Source organism: Musa acuminata, chromosome BXJ1-2, assembly GCF_036884655.1.
Source record: "Musa acuminata AAA Group cultivar baxijiao chromosome BXJ1-2, Cavendish_Baxijiao_AAA, whole genome shotgun sequence".
Taxonomy (NCBI): Eukaryota; Viridiplantae; Streptophyta; class Magnoliopsida; order Zingiberales; family Musaceae; genus Musa; species Musa acuminata.
Window position 1 is genome coordinate 30,560,815 of NC_088328.1, and position 25,288 is coordinate 30,586,102.

At 40.0% G+C, this 25,288-nt stretch overlaps 4 protein-coding genes across 16 annotated transcripts; all 4 read right to left on the reverse strand.

Annotated features, from left to right (window-relative positions):
• Positions 1-320: 320 nt before the first annotated feature.
• On the reverse strand, positions 321-4,731 carry LOC135609397 (protein FAR-RED ELONGATED HYPOCOTYL 1-like). Of its 12 annotated transcripts, none has more exons than XR_010485772.1 (6): positions 4,468-4,731; positions 4,086-4,234; positions 3,522-3,643; positions 1,582-1,623; positions 800-1,410; positions 321-688 (listed from the first exon to the last, which is right to left on the reverse strand). XR_010485772.1 is itself a non-coding variant. In XM_065102623.1 (6 exons), exons 4-6 carry the CDS (start codon positions 1,553-1,555, stop codon positions 615-617), a joined length of 726 nt encoding a protein of 241 aa, XP_064958695.1. In that variant the 5' UTR covers positions 1,556-1,623; positions 3,522-3,643; positions 4,086-4,234; positions 4,468-4,726; the 3' UTR covers positions 321-614. The 12 variants fall into 12 exon arrangements, 9 of the variants coding, with proteins under 9 accessions (XP_064958695.1, XP_064958700.1, XP_064958705.1 ...); XM_065102623.1 differs by having other exon boundaries at positions 321-709; positions 1,536-1,623; positions 4,468-4,726; XM_065102628.1 differs by having other exon boundaries at positions 321-709; positions 1,536-1,623; positions 4,086-4,249; positions 4,468-4,726.
• A 1,126-nt stretch (positions 4,732-5,857) lies between these two features.
• On the reverse strand, positions 5,858-8,652 carry LOC135609390 (probable E3 ubiquitin-protein ligase RHC2A). Its single transcript, XM_065102601.1, has 2 exons — positions 7,164-8,652; positions 5,858-6,382 (listed from the first exon to the last, which is right to left on the reverse strand). The coding sequence occupies exon 1, from the start codon at positions 8,366-8,368 to the stop codon at positions 7,214-7,216; it is 1,155 nt and encodes a 384-aa protein (XP_064958673.1). The 5' UTR covers positions 8,369-8,652; the 3' UTR covers positions 5,858-6,382; positions 7,164-7,213.
• Positions 8,653-12,581: 3,929 nt separating this feature from the next.
• LOC135609420 (uncharacterized) lies at positions 12,582-22,878 on the reverse strand. Of its 2 annotated transcripts, none has more exons than XM_065102686.1 (11): positions 22,554-22,878; positions 22,239-22,406; positions 21,996-22,151; positions 21,790-21,841; positions 21,600-21,682; positions 20,978-21,103; positions 14,926-15,063; positions 14,783-14,837; positions 14,507-14,679; positions 14,342-14,425; positions 12,582-12,911 (listed from the first exon to the last, which is right to left on the reverse strand). In XM_065102686.1, the coding sequence occupies exons 1-11, from the start codon at positions 22,668-22,670 to the stop codon at positions 12,888-12,890; spliced, it is 1,176 nt and encodes a 391-aa protein (XP_064958758.1). In that variant the 5' UTR covers positions 22,671-22,878; the 3' UTR covers positions 12,582-12,887. The 2 variants fall into 2 exon arrangements, with proteins under 2 accessions (XP_064958758.1, XP_064958750.1); XM_065102678.1 differs by having other exon boundaries at positions 21,790-21,844.
• Positions 22,879-23,214: 336 nt separating this feature from the next.
• On the reverse strand, positions 23,215-24,988 carry LOC135613255 (protein PSK SIMULATOR 1-like). Its single transcript, XM_065110359.1, has one exon. It carries the CDS (start codon positions 24,799-24,801, stop codon positions 23,359-23,361), a length of 1,443 nt encoding a protein of 480 aa, XP_064966431.1. The 5' UTR covers positions 24,802-24,988; the 3' UTR covers positions 23,215-23,358.
• Positions 24,989-25,288: the final 300 nt, after the last annotated feature.

The window sequence follows — 25,288 nt, forward strand, 5'->3', positions numbered from 1 at the left end:
GTGGGTACCACCGAACAGAGCGGTGAGAAACCCCAAACCCTGTCGCGCGCGGCACGGATGAGCTGCCACCGAAGCCCACGATACTTACAGGCGTAGAGAGCGAAGGTTTGGCTTTCACGTGGGTCCCGAAACTGTCTGACCAATCACACGCTGGTAAATGTACGGGTAAAAGTACGTGCGGGTGTAAAAACTATTGATGAACGCCACAACCCTAAAATTTCCCCATGACTAACTTGCTCATCACTCACTTCAAGAAACACATTGGATTGACCGAAAGCATATCAACTTGTTCAAGAGAAACAAATCAAACAATTTAGAACTGAAAGGAAAATAAATTCCAAGTTTTGATTATTCCACCTTGCTTTGTCTGCATCACAAACAAGTTATACAACAAGAGAACCTAGAGCTGCCTGCTGCAACAAGCAATTTCAGGGATACTGGACACATTGTTCTTGTTCGAGGATGATACTCAATACTCTCTTGGCAGCAGAAGATTTTGCCCACATCATTATAACTAGAATATATTCACAACAACATGATGGTTGCAATCTTGTTCAAGTTACAACATCATAATTACTTATTGATAAACAGAAGAAGTTTCTCGTTTTTCCTTGCTAAAGCATCAACATGGAAAAATATTGCTCAAACTCTTTGTCAATGGTTGGTTTCCTGGCGCCCAATCGAGCATCTGCAAGGCAGTGTTTTTTTTCTTTTTTTTGTTATATTTACACATTGTTCGACTATCAAGAGTATATCAATGTCTTGCAGGAAAAGAAAGTATAGAAAAGCAGCAATTTACCTCTGCCGCTGCTCCACCTTTCAGGCGAAACCAATAATGCATGTGGCGCCACATCATTTGAGTAGAGCATTAGATCTTCGATTTCTGCATCTAAATGCTCCAAGTTGTTCTTGCCTAGTTCTGAAACAATGTTATGGTCATAATCCTCATATCCAGGATGTAGATCGTCTATGCCTTTATATGCCGACTCAAGTAGTTGAATATCCTCTAAGCTGTCATTTCCTTTGTTGCCTGATTCCTTAACTTTTTTAGTGTCGAAAGAATCAAGGTTGAAATTGTTAGAAGAGACAGAAGGCGAACCAATTTTCCCAGATGACTTCTCAGCTTCATCATCGAGGTCGAGTGTCATGGTAGTATCATAACCTTCACTTATGCTGTTACTGTCGTTGCAAGAATCTCCTAATTCCTCTGATCCATCCTTGAGTCCTCCAGCAACCATTTCTCTGTCAATGTTTTGCACATCCTCTGTCTCTGCTGCAATAGTATGACCAATGCTTCTAAATCGATATCCGAACTTGTGTTTAGACAATGGCGAAACCAGATTCTCAAGAGCATATTGTAGCTTCCTTTTCTTGTTCAGCTTAACACCATCACTAGTCAAAATTTCCTTACTGGAATGGGGGATGAAAGGGAGGAAGGAAACACAAGATCAACAACCAAAATCAGCATAATAGAAGATTACCGCATGTGAGAACCTTGCGAATGAATTGAATATGGGCAGTAGTCATAAGCATACCATATGCATGAGAGTCTCATTTGAAAGCAGCACAAGTGACACTTACTATTTGCTGGTTCCTTTGTCCTGTGCTTAAGGCCTCATTTGGCTAAAAAATAAAAAGGCATGTATTTTGTAATAACTACCAATCATGGATGCTTTTTAGGGCTTTAATATAGAAACAAGCTAATATCTAGTCAGTAGTCTCAGCCAACTAAATAATTCTAACCAATACTGTTCATCATTACATTGTTTATTCTTTTAATAATGGTAAAAGAAAAGTCAATAATTATTCTGATTTGCCTACTGGTAACAACATCCATTTTCCTATTAATAATTAGTTAGCACATATTATTTCATCCATTTTCTTCCGATTTGCCTATTGATAACAGCATCCATTTTCCTTTTAAAAATTAGTTATCACATATTTTTTTCATTCATTTTCTTCCTTATTTTTTGATACACTTAAACTGCAGCCCCTTAATGCAAGAAACCTCCAAGGTAATGAATGAAGAAGAAAAAACAGACATCAAGAATGAACAAAGTTATACACAATGATACCTAAAACCAAGGACAAAGAAAGTATGAGCAGTATCATCAACACCAACAAAGTACTGCAAAAGTGGAAATAAGTCAACATGAAATGTTTAGCAGGAGGTAAAGTAATCTTAGGATAGTAGAGGGAAAAGATGACCCTGAACTGCAGACATGACTGTAGCACTTTGTTACAAAGAAATGAACCTACAAAGCGTAAGAATTTTCTTTGTGAATAAAAAACCCACCTCTCCCCAATGGTATAACCTCTAGAAATTCTATAATCCATTTCACATACTCAATGACACTGAATATCTGGTCAAAAACAAAAATAAAACAGTGCGTCAAAGACGCAGGTAACTGTAAAACACATATCATCACAAAGGTCCTATGCGCTGGTTCAATTTCTTAATTAATGTTTGATTGAATCAGCAAAAGAACTAAGAAGCTACAAGATTCCACACCCTGTTTTCCAAAACAATGCATGGTTCAGAGTACAGGGTCTGGGCTACAATCCATACTAATTTGCCCATCCTGAGTGAGGTCAGATAGCTCACTAGTAGGGGGAGACTACAGATTCTCAATATAGTTAAACAGTTGAGATGAAGTGAAAATGCTCCGTAAGCTAGATTGGGGCTATTATTAGTTATGGTTCTCGGTGTCTTCATATTTTTACTGGATGGAGAAATGCAGTGTCGTTGATTATTACCAAAAATGATAATAAAAAAGATAATATGCCATCAGGACATCATTAGTTATGCAAAATGCTGTGCTGGTGGAAATTTCTGATAAATTAGGAGACAATGTTACATAGGTTATACTGACATTATCAATCTCCTCTAACATCATTTATGACAATAGATTGGCTCCATATAAGCATGATATAATGTGCCTTAGAGGCATTAATTGCATATAATTATCTGCTAATTTAAGCAAGATAATTAGCAATTTGAGGATCACTCCAGAACATAATTTGACTTGCCTAAGCATGCAAATCTGTGACAAAGGTTAAAAAAAGGTTTGCTTCAATCCAGTTTGCTTGGCTAAATCAAAGCCAACATGTCCTACAAATGAAGATTGTAGGTTAAACAAACTGGTTCCATAGAACAATATGCAGAATTTATAAGGAGAAGACTTGTTTTATTACCTGAAGTATAAGATTACTGAAAAAAATTTATATGTATCTCTATCAGCATGATTTTCAGCATTAAGAATCTAATAACAATAATGCCGCGCTTATTCCTTTGCGACTTGGGAGATTAGGGTTCTTCTCTATAGTGAGAGACAAGGGTCCTGGATCCCACATTGATGGGAGCCTCATGCACTACGAACGTCTTTCCTAGTATCTAACAAAAAGATAGCATCAAATTCTAGAGAGCCAATGTCATCAACTATAATGGAAGCAGTTCACCATCTTCTTACTCTGCACCATTTTGGAAAAGCTTAAAGAAGGAATAAAGATTTGAGATGAACCCAATATGAGGACCGATAGGAATTATATCGCAGAAGGTGAATCTTTTTAGGATTGCAAATCAATGCCTAGAAGATCCCTCTTGAGGCTTAAGTTGATCAGAGTATAGATAATTGTAAGTTCCCTGTTGCAAAAGAAAGAGAATGCCTATCAGAGCTATTAACCTAAGTGCGAGGTATTGAATCGCTATTCAATGATCTGCACTTGCAGTAAATGCCTAGATCATAAAAAAGGTGAATATTTTTCAAGAATTTGCAGCAAATGGATGCCTAGACCATCCATCTTGAAGCCTAAGTTGATAAGAATGCAGATAATTGCAAGTTTCCGGTCGCAAAAGAAAGAGAATGCCTAATCAAATCTGATAACCTAAAAGCCCCAAAATTAATCACTTATCTAATAATCTGCACTTGCAGTGAGTTGCTATATCATACAAAAGATGAATATTTTTCAAGATTTGCAGCAAATGAATGCCTAAATCGTCACTCTCGCAGCCTAAGTTGATCAGAATGTAGATACTTGCAAGTTCTCAGTGGCAAAAGAAAGAGATGTGTATTAAATTTGCTAACCTAAATGCCGCCGAACTTGATCACTATCGAATAATCTGCACTTGCACTTAACTTGTAGTTGATCAGAGTATAGACTATTGCAGGTTCCCGTTCGCAAAATGTAGAAAATCACTCTATAATCCTCTGCTTTCGTCCCCAAAACGGGGTATCTAAACATAACACATCTGATACGATGTTAAATTATGCCATCAATTACAATTAAAAGGAGCAGACAGATCCAAGAGATGAGTTTGACGCAGATAAAATGTTCCCAAACCAAAAGATCAAGACCAAAACAACGCAAACAAAGAGGAAAAGGAGTAATTCCATTTAATGTATGCATCGAAATCCAATTCGAAACGAAAAGTTGATGATCAACCGATGATTAAAACCTAACAAGCACCTGTGAATCGGGAGACAATCAGGTTGTTCATCCATCAATTTCCGTGGAGGAAGGCGAGGGGAAGGCTCGGTACCTGCAAACCGGATCCTACTACTACGACAACATAAGATGCTGCTTTCCGCCGCAAGGGAGAGGAGGGCGAGGAGAAGGGAGAGGTGAAGGCTATCTCCACTGAGAGAAGATAGCTGCGGCTAACGATACGCCATACTCACCACCACCGCACTGCCTTAAGCCGACACTTTCATGGGGACAGCGTCACGTGTGCAGAGATGCATCTACAGATACCCTTACGGACGGTGCCCGGATCATGTACCCTCAGTTGGCTCATGGTGGGTCCCGAGGGAAGGCCTGCAGATTTCCGTTAACCGTGTGCGTATAGAAGGTGAGAGACGCATTGAATACTTTGACCATTGTAATATAGACAGTAGGAAGGCTTGCTAGGCCAAGTGGTCCAATGAATGCCAGCCATCTCAGCTACAGAATGATGGGATCCACCTTTCTCGAGTTGTTGGCTCCCCTCTTGGTTGCAAACCATAGTTTCCATATCTGCTGACTACAAGTGTAGACTTTGACAGCTAGATAGATCAGACTTGCAACACCACAATCAAGATCTTCCAACATCTTAAGAGGAGGGAGAGAGAGAGAGAGAGAGAGAGACTCTTTTTTGTAGATGTTATTTCTGCAACTAATATCTTACCAAGCCAATGAGAGTGATACCATTATCTCACTGGTTCTCTTCTGTTGCTGACACAGTTCAGAAATCTTCAAATGTGAAGAGAGAGAGAGGGAGAGAGAGTATTTCTTTTCTACAACTTACATCTTGTCATGCCAAATGAGAGTGTTGGCATTATCTGACTGGTTCTCTTCTGATGCTAACAGAGGACAGAAATATGTAATCTTTTTTTTTTTGCTAAAAGATAACAATATGTTACTTGCAGAAAAAAAAAAAGTAATCTTATATGTGTTTGAGAACTTAGTTTTCATGCCTATAACTATATTGTTTTGCATCACAACATGGAGTCATGAGTGGTGGCAGCAGAAGAACCTGTGAGTCAGTGAAGAGAATATTGTCTATAAAGAGGCTGATATAGCAAAGAAATTATCACAATATTAAAACTCATTTCAAAGCCTATAATTATTATTGTTTGCATCACAACATGGTGCCAAACTTTCTCTTTACCTAAATATTGGTAGCAGAATGAGTCTGTCAGTCAGAGAATAGCAAAGCAATTCTCACAATACAAGAAATGTGCTTGAAAGATCACCAAAAGCTGCAGAGAAATATTGCATACAAATAATTAGTAGGTTGGGAGAGATCACACAAGATCCAAGCTCACAAGATACTCCAGTTTAGGATCTAAATCTTACATAAAGTGATGCACTTTGAGAGTACATACTGTTGCTGCCTGGAATACATAGTTAACATACTTGAAGCAGGAACACCACTTGCAGTGAGTAGTGTGACAACAGAAATTCCAAGAACACTACCTTCAATCATGAAAAAGATCATGCCAACAATTTAGCTGAAAAGTAGAAAGAGAAGAATTAATCTAACCCCTCAATGATTAAGAAGAAGACAAGCAACAAGGGAACAGATATTAGGAAGGCCAACCACCATGTATCAGCCTATCTCTATCAAATGATCAGACAGAGAGCTAAGATGGAAAGGTTCATTAATACAACAAATGAGAACATCTTTCATGAAGATGTGATCACCCTAAGGAAAGAGATACAGTTGCAATATAATATCTGTAGGCTTCTATAGCAGAACATAAACTAAGAAACCTTTAATTGGGATTGAATAAAGCTCTTGTGGCTGCTGAGAAGAACAGGCAGATTCAACCACCCAAAATGTCTTGATGCAAAACTCAATGACTCTGCATCATAAGAAATTGACAGGTTTGCGAAAGAGAATCTGCAACAGATTTTGCAATTGAAGTGTCATTAACATGATATAATCGAGACAATATTTCGGGACAAGCTCGGTTACGACAGGTCATTTAAGTAATCAAAGAACAAAAATATGAAATGACAATGCACATTATCAAAGATGATATGATTTTTCATTTCACTGTGAGGAAGCCATAAATTGAACAACAGTCTAAAATTTTGTCATTCGCAACAAAAAAAATCTGATGATGGATTTTAGAAGGACATTAAATCTACGGCTGACACAATCTATATTCTAGTTGCCTATCACAGCTTTCAGAAAACGAAATGAAAATTTTCAGAAAAACTTCTTTTGGAATGAATGAGCACAAACTTTAGCTAAGCAGAATCAACTTTTCGTACAAACAGCCCATGCAATCTGATATCAGTGGAAAATTCAACAATATTATAAGACTTTAAGGCTAACTTATCGTCAACCTTAAACCAAGACACCAAGAAATCTGAAAATTAAACGATTTGTATAAGTTGACAAAGGAATGCAATCCAATCCGATTCTCCAAAACTAATAAAGTACACATAGACAGGGTATTCAGTGTCATTCAGGTTATAACAAAATGACAATAATTATCAAGCAATTTCTAAGAAATGGGCTGAAATAACGACTAAAAGGATTGAGCCACCAAAATATTAAGAGCACGTATTTTCTTTTATGATAATGCAGTTGATTCTTTCCATCAAATTGATATAAGTTTAAAGAGATACAAATCAGATGTTGATCTATTTACAACAAAAGCATTTCCGTATACCGCCATCATGCAATGTCATTGGCATTTCCATCCCAGTTGGTGCCTCGACTTCACGAACGCCTTCTGAAAACTGAATCCCTTTCATGCCTATAAGAAGATGCAGGATGAGATTCTGAGCTGGACCATGAAAAAGAGGAAGTCGATCGTGGCAGCCGAAAAAATGAGAAGAAACTACGAATAGCCTGACCAATTCCTCTGCCCTCTCTTGTCCTACTCCTTCTTGAAGTCCACGAGATCCTTCTCGGTGCTCCACTGTTGTTGAATCCACCATCCATCTCAGTGTAAACAACCGGAAATTCTCGTTCCCCCGCCGTCCTGCCCCCAGAGAACCTCCCAACTGCAAACCCCCCACCAGGAAGCCTCCATATTGTCAGCCCCACCGACTCCTCATCGTTCCTGGGGGCAGAAGCCTGTTCATCGCCTTCTGCCCCCGGTGTCCCTATTCCTTGCGCATCTGTCGGCATCTCATGGCGGCAAACAGGGCAAGAGTTCCGGAGCGAAAGCCACGGCAAGATGCAATCTTGATGATAGATGTGCTTGCAGGGCATCTCACGGGCCTCAGTCCCCAGCTCGAACAAATCCATGCAGACGGCGCAATGGCAGTCTTTGCCGATGTGGTCACCAACGATCTCTATTGTCGGCATTGACTCGATGGCGGCTTTTGACGCCCGTGGATGCTCGCACCCCCTCTCGCGACCGATGCCGTTGAGCTCGACCAGGGCGAGCTGCTCGAGGAGGCGGTCAAAGCCGGAGCCCATCAGAAATTCCGAAATGCTTTCTGGCAAGGGGCGGAGGCCGGATCCGGTGCCGTCGTCGTAGTAGAGCTCGAATCTGGTGGTGGCGGCGGCGGCTCGATCCGCGTCACGGGCGCCGTCTGAAGGGCCGCGGAGGACGATTACCGGATTGAACGAGGACCTGTCACCGGCGGATGTGCGGCGGTTGCGTTGGAACCTGAGCTCGGAGGGCTGGCGGGGGTGAGCAGCCACAGAGGACTCGTCGCTGCCGAGAGCGTGTGCGCCTGCAGAGGGGATCCGGCGGCGACGGGGCTCAGCAACTGCGGGGACGGGGGGAGGAGGTGTCACCACCTCCTCTAAGAACCCGCCTTCGCAATCGGGGCAGACGATGGCGTCCCGCGGCCACACCCGGACAAAGCGGCTACACCGGTAGCACCAGTACGACGACGCCGTCGCTATGGCAGAAGGCATCAAATCGAACAAGAACAACAACAAAGATCCAAACTTTCTCTCAGAAACGAAAGAATCCGGGGACAAAACCCCGAAAGTTCCGATCTTTGGAACGAATCCCTCAAAGCAATGAGTCCGAAGATTCCGATCCCATCTCCAGATGAAACGCTCAAATCTTTACAAAAAATAAAGGGAAAATTTACCGTATTCCTATCTCATGATCCTTGCGAAACACAATTTGGGTTGAGATGGAGCCGGAGATGGCTTTGAAGAGGGCGAGAGGAGGCGAATTAGGTGTTTTTATTGCTCGCTCGACGAAGCATCAACGGCGGTGCCGCCTGGGCGTGACGACATATTTTGGACGATTCTTCGTAACGGCGTTAGCTCGCCGATTTACGTGGCCAAATTTCATTGGCTCTACAAATGACGTCGTCAAGTTATCGACGTGGACTCGATGCCCTTGGTCAAAATATAGAGAACACAAAAAAAACTACCACCGATGGGCTCCACAGTGTCCCCTTGATTTCGGCCAATGGGTAGACGGTAGAGAATTGGGTAAGTCCGAAAGGTGGAAAATGCGTCGAACATAATGGTCGGTCGGATCCTCCGAAGGCTTCGCTCTCCTCCACGAGCTTAATAATGCAATAATAAGAAGGTGATGTTATGCTGACCACTGTGTTTACAATGACTTATTCGGACATAATTAGATAGGATTAGTCTAATGCATGTTAACCCCAGTAATACAACATGTTTCACCAAATACTCTCGAAGAACAACATAAATAGAGAGATAGAGAGAGAGAGAGAGAGAGATGAGACAAAGTTTTTGGTTGACTGCACATGAGCTCATCTCATTACAATATGGGCAGATCCTCTCCCACAGTCTCCTCCATCCATTAAGTGCCACACTTACCAAAGAATGCATCACCCAGTTAGGTTTGTCTCTTATTCTCTGGTGATGGTGATGCAGCCATGAAGAGAAGAATAGAATCGAGTTATTGTGTTCAGATTCTTTTTCTTTTCGAAGGGTGAGTTTGTCCTCTCTTCTCTATCACCCACCCTCTTGCTCTCACACCTTAGTTTGATTTGGCTAGACAAATGGTTAAAGGTAATAGATTAAAATTATGTTCATTTATGTACCTGCTTAAGTGTGTTTTTAAATTCTATTGATGTTAAGTCGAGACATTTGTCATCTACGAATGAGATGGAGTGTAACACCCCTAAGATTTACTTATAAGGATCTGATGAGTGTACTACTATCAACTTCAACTTAGGTATTTTGACCATCAAACAAAGTTGATAGACTAGTTAACCCATCAGGCTCGGGTCTTAACATTTACATTTAGTATCAGAGCTGACATAATATTTGAATATGGTGAGAGGGCTCGAGCAAGAAAAGACTATCGGTAGATGAAGTAAAAAAACTCATCACGAAGTGAAGTTATCATTGGGCTACGTCTCACATTCATATGCTAGGGTTTGATCTGGAATATGCTGGACTTTGACGAGGATATCAAACTCTTGAGTGGGAGAAATTGTAACACATTTCGAATTGACTTATAAATGTTTGATGAGTGTACTGCTATCAATTTCAACTTAGTCAATTTAGCCACCAATGCTCTGAGCCAAATAGGTCAATTAACTCAACAAACTCGGATCGTGACATGGAGCACCGAGAATATAGATCAAGAACTAATGGGTTAAGATTGCAATGTGTAAGTATGTATGCACGCGTGAAAAATATTACATAAGTTAGCATTGGAATAGCATATGAATGAGACCCTTTCCTACAAATTTGATGGCTTCTACAAATTTGTGGTCCTAATGAGCATGATACAAAGGTGTGGCTAATGGCTAAGATTCTTCCATTAGACAATTCTTGGTAGGATTTTGCTTTAGTAGCAATAGTGAGAGTAGATTAAGGACCACTAGCAGTGGAGTAGATAGAGAATTTGGAGAACTCAATAGACATCCTTATCCAACTGAGTTTATTAAGGAAAACAAGAAAAAAATTCTGATCAAAACAATCTGAAGCTTTTTGGTTGATAAGATTTTTGCAATTATTGTGAATTGTGCTGCCTTTTGGTTGTGTTTTAGTAGTTATACTCAATTTAGTGATATGATATGTGATTGATCAAAAATAATTATGCATGTGCTAAGTTGCATTAAGATTAGAATTGTTTGAAAGAAACAACAAATATATTTTGAACTTCTAATAATTTATCGGTAATAAAGGTCTCTATTAATACATGATTTGGTAAAGGTTAACGTTAATTTATCGATAATTTAATTATATATTTGATCATCATGATAATTAATAGTAAGAGAAATATAATCTTGTTGACGAAGATCTAAATCTATTCTTTCCAAAATATAAAGATATAACTATATATTATCGACATAAATCGTGTGCTTAGCAATACTTTGATCGCGATTAATAGGATCACAAAAAATAGATTGATCATCGAAGATTAATTTTTTTTAATTTTTAGGAAAAACTATCAATAAGAAATGGAAAAGGAGATAAGTGAAGAGGCTGTGTTTCCTCTTAAATTATTGATCATCTATAGGAATATTCAGCTTGAATTCATATGAAAGAACAAAAAGATTGGTTGGTGGACCATTTCTTCTTTCACCAAAGAATCTATTGTGTATTAAGGAAGCTACATTTAGATGTGTGATGATGAGTCCAGACAAAGACTCCACCCTCATATTTTCCATGAAGTGGAAACAAAACAATAGTAGCTGAAGATCAATATATAATTTAATAGGTCTTCAGCTGCTACTCTTATAGATGATCAATATTTCTTGTTGATAGTCTTTCCTAAAAATTAAAAAAAAAAAAAAAATATTCTTTGATGATCAATCTATTTTGTTCCAAAATGATGTTGTATTATCCTATAAATTGCGATCAAAGTATTGCTAAGCATGTGACTTCTGTCAATATAGGGTTTGAGAGGGATAAAGGATAGATTTATATGTTCATCAAGAGGATTATATATTTTCCTTCCAAAATATAAAGATATTTTGGAAGATCTAAATCTATCCCATCTCAAATATAAAGATATATTATCTCTCCCAGACCTTTTTTTTTGGCAAAAAGAACTCAAATTGTCTGCTGATATTATAATAACGAATTAGTTAATCAGATCCAAAATAAATTATTACAGCCCTTCTTGAATGGTGTGAATCATTTAAGTTTTTTATTGCTTGTTGGTTGGTTGGTTTAAGTGATGCAAAAGGACACTACTCATCAATGCCAACAAAAAATCATATTGATACAATGGTCAGATAAGAAGAAGCAAAAGCAAAAGAGGATGAGGATGAGATGAGGCTGCCACATTTGTATCACAAATACATTCATGAACTTTCCTTTTCAGAGGTTCGAAAAATCTCTTTTTTATGGAGGCTTCGAAGGGGGGAAAGAATTGGGTCGAGTAGCAATGTCTGGTGGACGGATTTCACAAGTTTGACTCTTCTAGATGAATCTAGAAAGTGATAGGAGCCGAAGTATTAACTCAAATGGATTAGAACCCATTAATAAGTGGATCCCACATAGTTTGGACTTTCAGCACGTTGCTTGTCTGATTTATTGTATAATTTTTTTCTCACTTATTGGCTTAATTTTTCAGATGAGTTGGCAATGATTTGTGATCCTACCACCAATAAAATAGCATTATCAACAGCGATAATGATGACAATAATAATCTAAGATATAGCTCCATAACTTTGTCCACTTGCATGATTAATAATGGGATTTGCATGGTATCAATCAATCAATCATCTGAATAAAGTAGCAATTAGGATCGTATATCCTCAAGCATTCATATCAGTACAATAAATGGCACAACACCCACATCCCTACGATTAATTTCTTCTTGTCCTAGCAAATGATATGTAACTAATTTCTGTATTCTCCAAAGGGTAAATAAATGGTGAAGGGATTTGAGTCCCGAATCTAATCTCAACGCTTTGAATGTTGATAGGAAGATGGTGATCCTAATCTTAGCACTAACTAGTGATCGATAAGGAGCTCTCCCCTTGATCGAATCCTAACTCATGTTAGTACAAGAAACAAACACAAACTCGTTGAAACCGTTTCTGACACTACTACACAATTTACACCTAACCAAGCAAACCTCATTCAGGACTCAGCTGATTCAAACTGAGATCCATTTCGCGAGCAAAAAATGCTCACGAAAATATTTGAATGCTCTTCTTCACAAGAAAATATCTGAATGCTGAAATCTAACATCTGACGAGTCTTTAATGGTCTGAGGCAACCAAGAAAAAAGAGATTTACAAGGTTCATCTAGTTTTAGCATCTTCGAGAAATAAAAGAAACAGCAAGTGATCCCGTGGTTGGATTTTTATTTAACATCGTCTCCCAGGTAAAAAAGAACAGAGAAAAAAAAGAGGGGTGGGGGGAGTGGGGGGAGAGCCAAGTTTGCAGAAACGCACAGCAGCAGCAGCCAGGGGTTAACAACAGCTCGGCGAAGCCCATGCTTCCATGATCATCCAACAGCTCCTTGTTATCACAATCAAAACTCAAACTCTCCAGTGGCCTACAGAGCAAGTTACAGGTTCCCGGATGAGTTCATAATCGTCAGGCAGCAAACGTTATTTTTACCTTCTATAAGGAAGAAAGAATATAGTGTAATATTAAAACATGGGAAAGAAACATAACTAGTTGCATCATGCATGTGAAGAGAGCACAACCAACAAACCAACTATGTTCTCATAGAATTAGAACATGCAACTAGGCATACATAAAATGTTGAGAACTAACAATCAAATGGAAAAGGAGACGGTTAGCTCCTGAAGCTGACTTAAAACAGTTGCACATTCACTAAAAATCAAACTACAGCACTAAAAGTTCAACATTCTGTGCAAGTAACAGAGCTTGGAAAACTGAAATCTTCCGACAACCATATTACTTTCCCAATCACAAAGTATATGTCATTTCTAGAGTAACTCAAATGTACCATAATGAAGAGTATTTTGGTATTACAATTTTCATTCGGCACATCACACATGAATGCCTTGCAATATAAGATGTACTAATAACTAAAGAAAAAGTAGTAATGCAAATCTGGAAAGCCATAAAATTATTTCAAAATTTTTGCACAATCTTAGGTTATAATGTTCTTACCAAGATCATGGATTTGCTCTCCGCAATCACCATAGACAGACTAATATCTATGCAATCTATATTACATTAGCTACATTTGGTGCCCAGAAAATTCATAAAGTACATGTTGCCTACACTTGGAAAGTTATATTTTTTTCCTTGACATTTGTGCTTCAAATCTGCATATAATAATTGTTTCTGTATGATGGCCTTCATCTAGCCCAACAGGGTTTTCTATTGTATGGGGAATGTAAAACTTAAGTACCTTCTGGCACCAAAACCTGCCTACACAGTATAAGTCAAACGTCCCATCTAAAACATGTGCCCCTTGAAATTTTCAGATAACATGTGCCCCTTGAAATGATGCAATCTTTCAACATTCTGTTATCAACAAAAAAGGCCATGTTCTTATGCTTAATCAGGGAAAAAAGTAGGTTTGACCACTCTATGGCCAAAAGAGAGAGAAAAGAATTCATGTGTTCATGAAGTTGCTACATAAGCAACTTTTGGTACAGATATTACAGCAGAAAAGAATTCAGGTGTTCAACTTGCCAAGTTTTGATGATGTACCAAAGATCTTAAACATTTTAAACAACCATATGTGAAAATGAAAATTACATACGAACAGTAATCCAGCTAGTGAAAGAACATTCCAATTGACCTAGAAATTCAACTAGACAAGGACCATTAACACCTCTAGCTGATACATCAGTGAAATGGGCACTTAATCAAGGGTCAAGCATCACAATAAAATTTCCAAAAAGCACGGCTTTTCTGAAACCATAGTTCATTAATAATAGATAACCACAACAAATATAATGACAGATCTCCAACTTCATCAGCTTACTACCAATGCTAAGGTACCTTATTAAAAAGAATATCCCTGTTATTGAGATGCATTATTCCATCCTTGAGGGTACACTTCCATCTGCTTTTGGTCCGAGACACCTACACAGACATCAAGTGAAACAGGAAAATTTTCAATTCCTTTTCACTCTCTCTGGAAAGGGTACCATTAACAGCAATTACCTTGTCAAACAGCGCAAGAACCAAATGTTGAGTATTTGTCTCTTCCTCTTCTTGGTCAAGGTCATCCAACTCATCATCGTCGTCTTCGTTAAGCGGAGGCTCGTCATCTTCTCCTGCATCATTTTTGCTAGGCTTTGGTGTGCCAACAGAAGGGGTAGCAGCTCGCATTTCAACTGAAAATATAAAGCAAAAAACAAGTCAGCATTGGTAAAGAAAACTGAAGCTTATCCATGTGCCGAGAAGTTCCACAATCCACTATTGATAATATGAGTTTACCATGCTCTCCAGGAGTATTATAATCTTCATTAGCAACTCCTTGGAAATGAAATAACTACAAAGACAAACCCAACAGGAAGTAAATAAAATGAGAGCAGACACATCATAATTGATTTAGAAGGCATCAGAAGTTTATTAAGTACATCATCATATTCATCATGTATCCCATCATGCTGAGGAAGCATTAGAGCTGGTTCTGCTTCTTTATTGGAAAGAAATTTGGAATCTGCAGTTCCTTGGTCTTGAACAATTGATGATGTCTGAACTTGGCTTACCACATCCTGGATCCATAAAAGAGAAAGATCAGAGATCTACAGGCCAGCAGCAAAGAGTCATAGAAAGCTTATACTCCCAGTTAAATCCAGTTGTTGAATAGAACCAGAATAAGCTAAGAGCATCCAATATTCAAATGTTACAGATTGACACCTTGTTAATCTACCACCACAATATATATTTTTTACTCGACATATAACTATCACATTCATTTCAGTAGTAGTAATGGCATGGTTCAACTTCTCATATGCAAAAACGAGCATTAACAAGGGGAAGAGACAGAGCACAAAACTATACATAAAAGCTTCACTGACACACAAAAGATAATAGAAAACTGCTTCCTATCCTCGTACATATTTGTTAAGCCTAAAATTACCGTTATTAGGTGTTAAAAAATGCTTTTTTATCATTATTAATAAAGCCCATGGAAATTCAGCAAGCTTAGATGAAAGTTTGACTAACAAGCAATGACATCAGCAATAAATTCCATATTATCAAATAATAAATATTATTAAAAAGAAAAACAAATTTGTAGATCTATTGACATACAACATAGATTTAGTAGATCTATCACAGATACCCACTCCTTTGGCTTTTTGGAAGGGGGGATCAAATTGACTCTATAAAGCATATTTGTTTTCAATGTCAGCTAGCTTAGGCGGTTACGGATAACATTCAATTATAGTTGAACATCCAATTCAAGCATATGGATCAATCGTATCTTGGGATGTGGCTCAAAGAAATTGAGGACAACCAAGTAAACTGCTTGATACTTAGAGCATATTTTGAGATCTATCGACATACAACATAGATTTAGCAGATCTATCGCAGATACCCATTGTGGAAGGGGGGGTCAAAATGACTCTGCAAAGCATATTTGTTTTGAATGTCAGCTAGCTAAGGAGGTTAGGGATAACATTCAATTATTGTTGAACATCCAGTTCAAGTCTATGGATCGATGGTATCTTGGGATGTGGCTCAAAGAAATTGAGGACAACCAAGTAAATTGCTTGATACTTAGAGCTATTATTGCAAACTGCTTATGGATTTTGTGGAAATCTCGGAACGAGGCTAGAATCGACAATATTAAGACCAACTCCAGTGCTTTCTGTCATAAAGCTTTGGCTTATAAAGCTGTCCACGCTAAAAAATTTATATCTGAAGACAATGGTGAGCTATGTCAAATTTCTTTTAGATGGGTAAAACCTAATAAAGGGTGGCTAAAACTTAACACCGATGGTTCATGGTATGGAAGTAACAACGAAGAAGGCACTGGTTTTGTCATTAGAGATGCACTTGGAAACTACCTAATTGCTGGTGGCAGGTATATTGCTGAAGGTGATGGGGAGACCTGCAAGGTACTTGCTGTGCTGAAGGGAATCCAGGTTGCAATCAAGTAAGGAGCTACTCACATTTGGATCGCGAGCAAGCCTCCTTTACTTGTTGATACACTCAACAGAAAGAAAGACCCTTCATGGTGGTTGATCAATCACTATAACAGCATCCAGCAGCTGTTAAGGAATTTTGAAGACTCACCAATTACACATATCTATAGGGGGGTGAATAGAGCTGCCCATGGGGTAGCTGATTTTGCTAGAGCTACAGCCTCTAACTTTTTGTGGCAAGGAAACTTGCCAGTAGAGTTTTGTAATATTCTCTCTTCAGAGAAAGTGGGATCCTTTTGTACCAGACTGATTTAAGCTTATATAATTTTCTTTTCAAGAAAAAAGAGAAAGAGGGGGAAAAAGAAAAATAGAATGAAGAGCAGAGAATTTTGTAAAACATGTTCAATTTACAAAAAAATAAAAAATAAAAATACAAGTGGCGTGAATTTAGCACATAGCAAACATAAGGAGAGACAAAGACATTAATGCTACCCTTCTTGACTAGCTTTACTTGATTGAGGTTGATTCCAAAACAAACCTAAATAAGGGAAATGTAGTTCTTACACTTCATATGTACTTCCAATGATCTCCTGACAAATAAGCATGAAAATTGGCGAGGTAGAAACCACAACAGAAACTTCTAAAAGCAAATATGCTAAATAATACACTTCAAAATTAAACATCAAGCACTGTATCGATGCTCCACAATCCACTTGATAATGACAATCCTATGAAGAAAAAGGTACAACTCATTAAAAGGTTATGCACAATAATTTTTGGGGCTTTTCATTACATGTATCAAAATCCAGTACATACCAGTGGTACACTGATATGGATCGATATGGTACCGGTCCACCCAGTGACTGAGACACACAGGTACTATGAAGAAAAAGGTACACTGGCATGGACCAGTATGGTACCAGTCCGCCCAGTGACCGGCACACAGGTACTATGCACTATATTTTTTGGTCGTAGGGGTTAGATCCTACGAAGAAAAAGGCTTATGAACTATAATTTTTGGGGTTTTTCATTATACATATCAAAATCCAGTATATACCAGCGGTACACTGGTATGGACCAGAATGGTACCAGTCTGCCCAGTGACTGACATACACAGGTACTATCAAGATTGGGAACACTATGATTCACATAAATGGTGATCAGTGTCATATAACACTGATATAAGAGTTAAATTCAGTGACAAAGAGATGACACAATCATACAAACACAAAAAAAGAACTTTCAATAACCTATATTACTAAGTATTTTCAAATGAATTATAGTTCCATCAGATTGTTTAAAAATTGAAGCAGATATCATATGAAAAATGTAAAGACTAATTCCAGGAAAGCCCTGGTTCTCCAGCCAGATCTCAATTTGGCAGCCCTAATTAATTTAAAACCATTAAAACGTTCAGGACTTTCCCCCATCATACAAAAAATAATTTTAGTGAACTGTGAACATCTTATATTGAAGTATTCAATTGTGAAAAATACCACATTTTAATGTATACAACAGAAAAGGGCCATATGATCATTAAAAATAAAAAAATAAAACTAACAAAAGCAAGAATAAATTCAGTGTTGATGCGAACAGATGCCTGAATGGCACTAGCATGGCACTTCCAATGTCCTGATGTCGCATAATGACAACAGAAGTACATTAACTGGGTTCCACATGGCATGCTGACATTACATTATCTCACAACAACGGCATGCCAGCACTCCGTACCATGTCAAAACAGCATAAACGTTAATCATGATACTTATATGATGCCCTGATGAATGATGAATCATAAGGTAAACTAGAGAAGTGTATGCAAATACATGCACAGTATATGGTGGCTAGAAGTGCAAGCAAAACCTATGGTTCCTGTCCCGTTAAAAAAAAAGAATTAATCTTTCAGGTGAAGTTTGGACAGCCCCTAGCAGTATTCCAGCACAAACAACATCAAGTTATGAGTGTTACCATGTAAATATTCTTTCTATGATACTTCTAACACCAGGTAAATAATGAAATGCATTCTGTATGACAGAGGAAATCTTAGATGTGTTAAGTATTATGAAGTGAACAACAGGCGGATAATGTAAATTCATGTCTACAACAGTTGAGCATCCTACACTTAACCAAAATGGAACTATTAATTATATAGTTGTATATTAATATAGAATCATACAAAAAGTAATGATATAGTTTCTTCATGTTTCTAGTGAAATCAAATCCTTCTAAATTTGATTTCTCCTACAAAACATTTATATAGCTAATTTATTTTGATAATTAATAAGACTTATAAATACAAAACATATTTTGGTATTGAATTATATAATCTAAAATGCAATGTTCATCAGTATATATCATTCTTAACATACCTGTAGCCAAAATGGACAATAGCATAAAAATGAAACACCCAGCATCCAAAGTTTATATCCTAATAAAATTTTATCATAGACATGATGATGGTTCTAGAACTTCATTTCCTTTTTTGATATATGCTACATACATGTGTAAACATGCATGGAAAGCCTTATTGATTTGTCTTAAAAGTTGGAACAATATCTACAATTGTGTATGCTAAGAGATTTTATATATATAAATGCTTCATCATGGGAAGCAACAGTACTAACAACAAGAACATATAGCCACTATTTCCAATCATATAAGATTGGGATGCAATGGATCTTTCCTTAACACTAAGCTCTAGTACTATAATGTAATTATATATTTCCAGTGTCATCAACCCTTTTAATGTTTATCACCGAATCTTCATGGCTCTTTTGCTATCCCTCCAACACCTTCAATTCAAATTATAAATGCACTTCATAGGCCCTCAATGAAGACCTTCATAACCTCTCAACTCTTGGGCCTATATTGGATGAAGATATCTAAGCCCTCCCGACTCTTGACCCTCAGTGAGATGAAGAACTCTCAGCCATCCCAGTTATCAGCTATTGGCTTTTGGTTGGATGAAGAGTCCTCAGCGCCAAAGGTTCATTGTCACCACCTAAACCCTTATCTTGACATCTTTAGAGGAGACATATCTACATTCCTTTTCCTAACAAGCCCTTCCATGCCTATAAAATGGCATCAAGGTCAGGGTATTCACACCCTTGCATTCATTCTCTCTTGTGCCGTTGCCCTCTTCATTCTTAAATTTCTAACTTAAGTGCCAAAGAAGTCATGCATGGGACTAAGATTTAATCTAGGTCTGATACCAATTTCAGCAATCAGACCAATTGGTAGGTACCAGTATACCGGATAATATACTGAACTATCCCACCTGGATCTTAAATTTTAAAAATTAAAAACCAACCGATATTGACCTATATGGTCTGATACCAGTCTTTGGTCAGATCATTAACGGTAAAATACCAACTGGCACAAACCTCAAACTGACATTTGAGACCTTGCTTCAGAATCTGGACAACACTCTTTAGTCATGTTTTGTCTTGAAAATTTCTTAGTAGTGCTGCTCCACTAGATTTCTAGTTAGCCCTCCTTGGTCTCCATGAGGTCAATCATCGAAGTTGGAATTGCTACATCACATTCCATCCATGATACAACCACAAGCAATAATGTCCCAATGACAAGAAATTGCTATATCACCTTCCATCCATCCCCCCAAAGATTATGCAACTACAATGGCTCTTCTCTGAATATGTCCAAATCACCTTAAAACCTCTTAATTAAATAATTCTTTTAACTACCCAATCTTCACAAATACAATAATTTATTTATTCTACTTTTAGGGACACTAGACATTCACCTCCGAATCTTGACCTCATGTACAACATATTTTTGGATATGATCTTTCTTAACTACCAAAAATTATAAAGCATACACATAAATGACTATATAACCACCTTATACAACAACAAAGTCGTGAGTCCCAACTATATAACCACCTTATAAAACTTTTTTTTTCAATATAAGCAGAACTCTTCAGAAGTGTGAACCTTAATGAAACCAACAATGAAAATCTTTGGCACTATGCACAATCTGGCTAATCTGTTAAGTGAAACAAGGAGAATTCCAGACCTACACAAAGGACTGAAAAATATTGCTTCTCATCCAAATATTTGTCCAACAACTTTAAATGTAATAGCATATTAGGTAACAAGATTGCCAAAATTTTGAAATATAATTTTAGTTGCCTTATAGCATTGACAACAAAAATCTCTTGCACAATCTTTTTATTTTCAAATCTATCCTTTATATAGCACAATCATCTAGACTTTGCTAAAGTAAAATTATCTTTATCATTGGCTCCATTACATGTTTAATAAAGACAATTATCCACTTACACTGCCCCTATCGAATCAGGGAGCGGGAGCGCCAAGCATAATGGTTTAATATAGCACTGTATGATGCCTTCTATGATGGCAATCATGTGACATGCGTCATCTCAGTGATCCATTGCTTCATGCCATAGTTGCAATTTGCAGCAACAATAGCACAGAAGCTAATATGTAATTTAGATTGACTTGGAATCAGTGGCATCAAAAGTAAACAATAAACTAATATTCTTCAATGCAGCTACCTGTGTTAGAGAAAACTCTATCGTCACATCTCCACTTCCATCTTGTTGCGGAATATAGCCTCCAGAATTTATGTGAGAAGCATAGTCATCCCTTTTACGTTTCCCAGAAGAATTCATGAAAAAGTCCTGAAACCAAACCAATTAAACAAACGATAAAAGAAGAAGCCCTTACAAAACCCGATGACAAGTTCAGTACTACAAATGGCAAGAAGTTTATGAATGTTTCCCCAAGAAACAATTTTAGAAGAACAATAAAAGAAGAAATACATGCAAAATCAGTAAGTCCTGAAACCAAACCAATTAAAGAAACAATAAAGAAGAAGCCTTTACAAAACCAGATGACAAGCTCAACACTACAAATGGCAAGAAGTTTAAGAATGTTTCCCCAGGAAACAATTTTTCGAAGAAATTTGTGGAAGAAAAATAAAATAAGAGACACTTACAAAACCAATAAAAGGAGATAGACTAGGATGACAAGTTTAACACTACAAGGAAAACAAGTTAACAAGTTTCTCCAGAAAAAATTAAAAATTTAGATGCAGCTTATCAAATCCAATTAGAATAAAGTTAAACATACCCCAAAGAAGGCAATGAAAATGACATGTTCAAGGAACAAAAGTACCTGAGTCGTGTGTTGATGAGAAGATCCTCTATCAGGCTGATGAGAAGATCCTCTATCAGGCTCTTCACGCCCTTCATCATAAGCTAAATAATGCACAACAAAAGAGACACTTACTCCAAACTTGAACTCTGTCGAAAGACTACTAGGCAAATAAAACCCTGCTTAATACTGATAATTTCTTTATGCTTACCGACATTTACATCAACTCCAAGAGGTCGTTGGTTCATCCAAGGTGACGGTGGCTGCTGTAACAATGAGGTGATCAAAGTCAACAAGATCTCATTTCATTTGCTGTCTATGCTCATAATAAGAGCGACTCATGCACTAAGCAAACAGAAAACGATATCTGGTAAGAAAAAATGACTAAAACCACCCATATGTATGACATTGCCATACCATATATGAACCAGGCCTTCCAGCTTTCAAATCGATGCTACTTCTGATATCAGATATGGGAGATGGAGCATAATCGGAGGGGCCTGTGGGTATGTTGTACATCGGCGGATCATTAGTTCCAGGCAATGGAGTCTGGATTGGGGTTTGCAAGGGAGTCTGCAATAATACCCAAAAACACATAAAAGCAGGCATAACCTTATAACATGATCAAATAGAACAAAAATAACAAGGCAGTGATCTAACAGGCGGAAAGAGCATCTCCGCGGTGGGGGTCTCGTACTCCTCGGCCGGGCCCTCATAAGGAACGTTCAGGTCATGGACCGGGGTGATCGGGGCCGCATTCTTCGGGAGGGTCGATCTCTCGATGTTGCCGCTGATGGCGCCACACTGCCTCATCTTCATCTCCCACAGCTTAATTGGGCCCAAAAAGATCACAATAAGTCCAGAATGCAGAACTAAGCACACCAACTTCTACAAGTGATGAAACCCTAGAAATGGGGGAGACTCAAGAAATACGGGAACTTTATAGGGAAATCTAGGCCGGCAAGAAGAAATTACCGCCTGGAGCTCGTTCAGCACGCCCTCCCCGACGCCGTAGTTGATGAACTCGTCGCGGACCTTGCTGATGACATCGTCCAAGACATGGATGTAGACGGCGGACACGTTGCTCGCCATTCCCGGCGATCGATCGCCCTCGTGGCAGCGAGGCAAAATCCGTGCAAGGAATCAAGGGCCGGAAGGGATCTGAGGGATGCGGGCCGATCACACAAGGGATTCGCAAGTTAGGGTTGGGGGCGTTCTCGAGAACTCGGCGAGCAGAGCAGAGAGAGAGAGAGAGAGAGAGAGAGAGGAAGAGAGAGGGGGGATCGCGGACGGGAGAGCTGGGACTTAAACGAAGAATATAAATAGGTTTGCATCCGTGAAGAAGCGTGAGGACACGTGTCGAGATGGAGAGTCCGAGAGGCGGCACCGTCGAGGAGAAGCGACCGCGACCGCCTCCTTCGATACCCCACCCGATATGGCGGTGAATCGGGTCGGATCGGATCAGATTGGGTTGAGTTCAACATTGGGTCGGATCCGATCGTCGAGTAATGGATCGGATCGGATCATCACATTCCAATATCTAGTTTTATTATCAACAATTATTTACCGGATGATCTCTACATTAAGCGATCAACAAATATCTAGTTTTATTGTCATAATTTGATTTTGACCCATTCAATCAGACAAACTCTTATGGGATTTGGCATCAAAATGTGCTCGGTAACAACGTGGTGAAGAACGGAGAAGCCATGAATGTATCAGAGAAGAATATGAAGCTGTATATCGACTATGTCATAAGAGTACGTGAAGCTGTATATGGCTATTCCCTTCTCTGTTCCTGGTACCAGCACATGCAGCTCAGTCCGACGATCACCTCGACGATGGCGGCCTCCGTCTTGACCCTGTCGGAGAAGTGCAGCGTCTGCAGCATCAGCGCCCTCGGCAGGGCGTGGAACCGCTGCTGCCGCTCCACGTTGCGCTCCTCCTGCCACCGCAGCGTGTCACGTGCCACCGGCCCCAGCCAGGCGAGGATCCTCTCCGCCGCCTCCCGCCATCCCTCCGCCAGCGACCCGTCCACCGTCCCGCCCTCCTTCTTCCAGCACTCCCTCAACTTGGCCCTCACCGCCGTTCGCATCCCCGACGGCATCATCTGGTACAGCTCCACCCTCGCGGCCGCCTCCACTGCCTCCTCGTCGTCGCCCTGTCCGTGTCCCTCGACTGACCGCGTCTTCAGCAACTTCTCTGCCAGCACGATCATGTTTCCGTACAGCAACGCCAGACCCGATCCGCCGAGGGTGGTCGGATCTGCTTTCAGCAATTTGCTCAAATTCTCGGACGGCTTGTCGAGCGATTCCTTGACCATGGAGATTGGGGCTGAACTCCTCAGGAACAGGACGTCCTTCAACGTCGGTGTTTCCAGCGGGCCGGACGAGTGCTTGCCGGGGTAATCTGGGTTGCTCCGATGAATCAGCACCCGATGGCCTCTGTCCTGGCCGGGGAGCATGCCGAGAACATAGGGGCCGAAGACGGCGGAGATCCTTGTGAAGACGGTGATCACGGCACGTACCATGAGCTCCACGGCCTCGTCGTAGGTCCTGTTCCAAAGAGACTCCTCCTTGAGCCTCCGAACTTTGTGGCGCCGGGACCGGAGCTCTAAGTGAACAGATTCGAAAGCAGGGGGCAAACCCGGCTTCGGTACCGGGATAGGGCCGCTGTGCCGCCGCCACTGCTCCATCCTTCGCTCCGTCGCCTCCAGCTCGTTCAGCACCTCCATCTCCGCGTACAGCCGGGAGGTCGCCACCACGTACCTCTCCATCCTCTTAATCCGCTTCTCAACCCCTTTCGCGGTGGAACCAAGTCCGAGGCGCTCCAGGTCGGCAACCCGGCAGTCCCGGAGGAAGGAGCAGATGCCACCGGCCTTGAGATCCGCGTATAATCGGTCGAAGCCCCGGAGGAGGGGGTCGCGGCACTTGGCGCCGAGCCGGGAGACTGTAGCGGCAGCCTTGTCGAGCTCGGCAACCAGCTCGGCGTAGGCGAGGCGGAGGAGGAATGGCTCGTCCTTGGAGGTAAGGTAGGCTACGCCCTTCGACCGCATGTCGGCGCAGAGCCTGCGGACCTCGTCCTCAGCGAGGGAGAGGTGAAGGGAGACGAGAAGCGACATGGCGGCGGCCGCCTCGAAGGCGAGGATCCCAACGCCAGGCCGGTCCATGTCGACGCTGCCCGCTCGGTTCCGGAGGTCTGCAATCACCTTCGGAACACCCATGTCGACGGTACGCAAGGAAGGAGGAGACAAGAGAGACACTACTAGACGTGGAATCTTTGGCCTATATGAGGGACACAAAGGATGAGGATGCGTCGATCAGGCCGGCCATGGGAAGGGAGACAGAAGCAGAGAAGTAGTCGTCGACGAAGGAGGAAGTCGCCTGCGTTCACCGCAGGCCGCCTAGTGATCCACGACGTCGACCGCTTCGACATCTGTCCGCTCACGCTAGCCTTATATCATTGGACCCCACATTTATATCCAATGACAAAGAGGTAAAACATTCGAGTAATAACGAAAATATCGTTGAATGCGTGGAGCCCGCCATGGCACAAAGTCCACATGCACATTGGGGACACAAATCTTGATATGATTTAACACGTGGCATCCATCTATTTGTCGTTGCAAATAATGGGTTAGTATCAAACTAAATTTAGCTTAACTTTGACCGGGTTGGTGAAACCCATCCTAACTCGATCAAATGTTTATG